The sequence below is a fragment of the Helicoverpa armigera genome, chromosome 8 (assembly GCF_030705265.1).
Source record: "Helicoverpa armigera isolate CAAS_96S chromosome 8, ASM3070526v1, whole genome shotgun sequence".
In the NCBI taxonomy this organism is placed as follows: Eukaryota; Metazoa; Arthropoda; class Insecta; order Lepidoptera; family Noctuidae; genus Helicoverpa; species Helicoverpa armigera.
Window position 1 is genome coordinate 10,785,420 of NC_087127.1, and position 5,111 is coordinate 10,790,530.

Genomic DNA, 5,111 nt, shown 5'->3' on the forward strand with positions numbered 1-5,111 from the left:
GTGTGTGTGGGCAGCCATCTGAAGGAAACAACTATTTGGAGAACACCTTTTATTTATCTCAATAAAACAGAATATTATAATTTTTCACTAGCTTATGTTAAAAAAGGAAATGTAAAATCAAATTAAAGATTAGTAGGTATATTTAAAAATGCGTAACTTTTGTAGTAGTTAGGTGCCAATTGACACAATGAACTTCAATAGCCCTCAACATTGGGGTTGCAGCAATTCCCCGTTTTCTAGACTATTTTTTATATATTTTTTTAAACATTTTCTGTAATTATTTCTTTCACTTACAACATTGTGGTACAAATAATGCAATTTGGAATTCTTTCAAAAAATAGTTCCATTTACAAATAGTTTCAACTGAAAATTTATGGTTACTTTGATATACATTATTATTTTTAATGCTACAACAAATTTACAGATGGGTCTATGAGAGTTTCTTTGCTTTCTGGTAAAGAGTATCAACAACCTTACTCATGTGGTGAATCGTCTCCAGGACGGTTTCATAGGTTTTCTCGAGCGGGGACTCATCAAACACAATAAGTACACCTTCACCTTGATCCAGGATCCCATTCAGTTTCTTGTCAAGAATCATCTGGGAAAGTTTCTTCTCCACTTGTACTACGGGTAGACGGATACAACGGGCAACGTGGTCTACTTGGACCCTCATGTAAGGTTCTACAATGCGACATAAGTTTTGCTCCAACATGGTGTCATACAATGCCCCAAGGTGAGCTCTCACCACCGCATCCTCCTCCAATTCTCTCTTGTAAGTCTTGAGTGCGGCTTGGAAGTCAGCCAGGGACCTCTTGTGGGAAGCTGTGGCCACAGCTCTCATGGCCTCCAGCTCTTTGCCTGCATACTTCAGTGCTGCCTTACTGCTGCAAACGGTTCCAACTTCCTCAGCATTGTTCAACATAATCTTGGACAATAACATGTACTTCAAAGCAGTTAGGGCTTTTGGGCTGTCAGCCCCATCATAACCTTCAAATGCCTCATAGAAGTATGAGTAAGCAGTTTTGAAGTCACGCTCATCAGCAGCATGAAGTATGCCAGATTGTAAGTCGAGGGCTGCTTGCATTTTGGGTGGACAGTAAATAGCGTTCGCAGTAGTTCTGGCTGACGTCAGGGAGGCACGGGCTTTGGGTAGATTGCTAAGGGCATGATAAGTTTTACTTTCTAAAAGAAGCACTTCAACTAGTAAGTTTTTGTCATCTAACTTTTTAAGCTCTTTGAGCAAAGCAGTGGCGAGGTCCAAGGCTTCCGTGTACATACCCGTGTCGAAGTACAGCGCGATCAGCCTCGCTTCCAGCGACTGCCTCAAGAAGGTGCGGCGCTCTTCCTTGGCCCATTCTATGCACTCTTTACACAACTGAACCTCGATGCCGATGCCCGCTTCTAGATCCAGGAAGAAATCGACCAGGGAGCGCACCAGTTTCGCTGCTTTCGCTTTACTTATCAAACTTAGGAAGGGTCGAGTCGCTTTGATCAGTTCCGCTAATTCTTTAGCCTTTCCTTCTTTTTTGTATTTCTCGCCAAGGTTCAGGATGCCCTGCTCCTTAGCCCTTATGTTTTCTTCGTCATCTTCGGGAACTTCGCCAGTGCTAACCATTTTGTCGGTCATGCGGACGTCCTCGTCTCTGTTCGTCGACGACGACACACGCGATCGCTCGAATAACATCGCTCCGGCCATGATGTGTATATTTATATGCTTACACTAAAAAACGTAGATAAACAGTAAAATAGCACTACAACGGACACACTTTTTCTTTGTAATTTTGTATAATCGCAAAGTCATCGACGACCTCTTCAGAAACAAATCGTAGACGCGTACCGGGTTGCCAGTCATAAGTTTTATATTTCTTCATATTGGTAGAAATCAAAAAGGGAAATCTAAACTCTTTGATTAAAAATAACACAAATTAGATATAAAATAATACATAGGTGTTAAAACCATATTATAGTAGATATTATTTTGTTTTTGTTAATAGTTCTGGTATAGGTTACTCACTTACACAAATTGATGAACACCATGATAGTATCATGGTGTCGCTCTTAAATACGCTCTTAAATAATTTTATAGGTAAAATTATTTAAGAGCGTTCTCCAATATAGCATCATATTATTAATGATATAATAAGGGAGGTTGAATTTAGTAAAGCCAAGAGCCACTTTTACCTATATAGAAACGATGTTAACATATGACTACGAAAACGAAATCAATTGACTCTAATCTATATAACTTGGCAACTTTGGCTGCCTAGTAGACTATTTTACCTCTAAAACTTTACTGTCCAATCAAAAAACTAATCAGTCAGTCTCAAACCTATTCTGGATGTAGGTGCATTATGTGCATTTTTTTGAAAGTCCTAACAGGTACCTTCGACGCCTGATCGATGTTCTTTTATATATGTTTTATGTTTATATATATTTTGTATATAGTATTTTATTTTTAGATTTGTATAAAGATAAGTAGTTTAAGTTTGTATATATAGTGTGTACATTGAGTAAATAAACAGGTACAGGTACCCATTATCCAACCTCATTTTCAACTGTTGTTGATTCTTATTTTTATTAATAAAATAAAACCTTGAAAAGTCAATAAGAAAATTAAATATGTGTTATGTCATCCATCAATTTTGACACGGCAATTTTAGTCTATTATAGTTAATTTATTTTCAAAATACATTAATAATCACAATGCTTGAACCACACCAAGATACGGATTTTCTTTTTGATATTTCTAAACAAGTTAAAGAGTTTTACGAGACTGTGGTGATATTTGTTACCAGAAAAGATTTATCTGATCCTATTTTTAATGCGCTGTGCTCTGTGCGTACTTCTTTACGGGAACTGGATAAGCATCGCATGATTGATATTATAGTAGACAGCCATTTACAATGGTTACGTGCGGTTAACGACATTGAAAGCTTTAGGAACCGTTTGGACCCTGATTTTCCTAGGGAAGAATTATTCCAAGCTGTAAATTTTACTATAGATGCTATGGGCTGGCGCTTAAGGTATTACCAAAGGTATATGGAAAAATACCGGGTTGGTTTACCCAGTGACCAACAATCCCACGTTCACGCTGATTTGGAAATAGTAGAAGATATGCACAAAGAAGTAGCAGCTGGACTTCAAGATAAATTGTCAAATCTTAGAAACCACACTTGTTTTGAAGAATTTAAAATCTGTGTAAACGATATTGTCGATGAATTACTTCTATGGTTGGATAAAAATTATGATGGCATGGTCACGAAGTTGACTAAATACATAAATGTCCATATGCCTCATTTGCAAGAAGATTTAACAAAAACATTACAACAAATTGTTGATGATCTTCATACTGATCTATCAAATCCACGCGCTGTAGAAATGCTGGAAAAATTGAATAAGAAAGGCAGAGAAATAGGTACATTGATACGATACACTGCTGGGCACAGTCTTGAGCTTAGCAAAGTATTTGAGAAGATTAATATCCTGGAAGATAGGATTAGTAGGTTGGAACACGAACCGAATAACGCTGCCCTACTGGCGTTAAAACATAAGAAGGAGTATCTGGAGAAGAGAGTAGTTTCCCTCGAAAACTTAAAAATGACGTTGAAAAGCGTGCAAAACCTAGCGGGGGTAAAGTTACAGGGTGATGTAGAAGAAGATGGTGAAATCTGCCCATGCGAAGACTTTTACCAACTAAGAATTTTTAATCACTTTCTTCCACCGGAAAACCGCGAGAAATTAGTCACTGAATTATGTTACTTATGGGATTTGGCAGTTTTTGGTGAAAAAAGTCAAGAATCTATGATTTCCATTCTGAGTGCTGGAGAGGTCAAAGAAGAATTTACCGATGAGTTGGGCGCTTTCTTTATAGACGAGCATAGTAGAAAAATATATAAATTACCTGATTCTGATTTACTATACCAACCAAACGAGCGTGGTGAGTTAGTGCCTTTGTCTGATGATGTAGATCATATTTATTCCTATGACGATTGTGGACGTTACTTTATCGATCCCAAAACACGGCAAAGAATATATAAAGCTCACGCAACTGCAAGTGAATATATAATGGACTCGTCAGGCGTTTTACTAAAGGTAAAAGAAGAAAGAGATGGAATCGTATTCTACTATGATAATTGTGGTCGCTATTTTATAAATGATGAAGGTAAACATATTTATAGAGACGAAGATCGTGTGAGTGAGTATGAAAACGATGGATTAGGAAATCTGGTGCGAATTCGCAGCCAAATTGACATTTTTCAACCATGTCCTGAAGACGCACACGTGACTGAAGATTTTAAATATCTGAGACAAGCAGTTGGTCCAGCTCTCCGCGTCTGTATTGCAGATGTTTTATTGCGGCAGCCAGCAGATCCAATTCAACATTTGTCATCGTCTCTTGAAAAGTATAGAGAAAATATAGAACTTAAAGAAAAACGTTTAAGGGAAAAAGAACAATTAGATGAAGAACGAGAAATAATAGCGGAAGAAGAGCGTGCAGCAGCTGAACGAGCCGCAAGGGAGGCTCTGCTGATGACGCAGGGTGGAAGCGAGGCTAGCTACGACTCGAATTTAGTGATGTATACATCCATGCAACCAGCTGAAGAGCCAGTTTCAGCTAGTTCTAAAGTATAATTACTATGCACATTTTCTTGTTTTTAATTGTTAAAAAGGATATTATCTCATTGTTTCCTGCAAAGAAGTGAGTTTAAGTTTAGTTTATTTCTTTAAAAATATATCTGTTATTATATGTGCTTGTTTAATTAATTATTAAATTCTTATATGACCGATATGGCCAATTTCTGGCAGCAGTTCTTAAATATGACCCAGATTATTACTTTTAGTTCACAAGTTTTGTCAGATCTTTTAAGTAGTTCCTGAGATTAGAGCTTTTAAACAAACTCTTCAGATTTATTATATATGTACCTAAAACTGCTCACTCCTATATACATATACCCAGATGAGTCGACAAACCTGGGAGGGTGTATCTTTTCCAACTATTGCTTCCAACAGCCCATACTTTTTGGTGAAAAACTACTAATATCTTTAATTTATTTATACTGGTAATATCATTGTTGAATCTATGCTCACTTTTTGACAGTTTCAAATCTGCT

The 5,111-nt window shown here is 37.1% G+C and overlaps 1 protein-coding gene across 1 annotated transcript; it reads right to left on the reverse strand.

Annotated features, from left to right (window-relative positions):
* Positions 1–34: 34 nt before the first annotated feature.
* On the reverse strand, positions 35–1,850 carry LOC110374912 (26S proteasome non-ATPase regulatory subunit 11). The gene has a single exon (XM_021332830.3). It carries the CDS (start codon positions 1,694–1,696, stop codon positions 431–433), a length of 1,266 nt encoding a protein of 421 aa, XP_021188505.1. The 5' UTR covers positions 1,697–1,850; the 3' UTR covers positions 35–430.
* Between the last annotated feature and the right edge of the window lie 3,261 nt (positions 1,851–5,111).

What these genes read in the sequence shown, in the direction of transcription:
- LOC110374912 (XM_021332830.3), bottom strand. Translation starts at nt 1,696, where the DNA reads ATGGCCGGAGCGATGTTATTCGAGCGATCGCGTGTGTCGTCGTCGACG.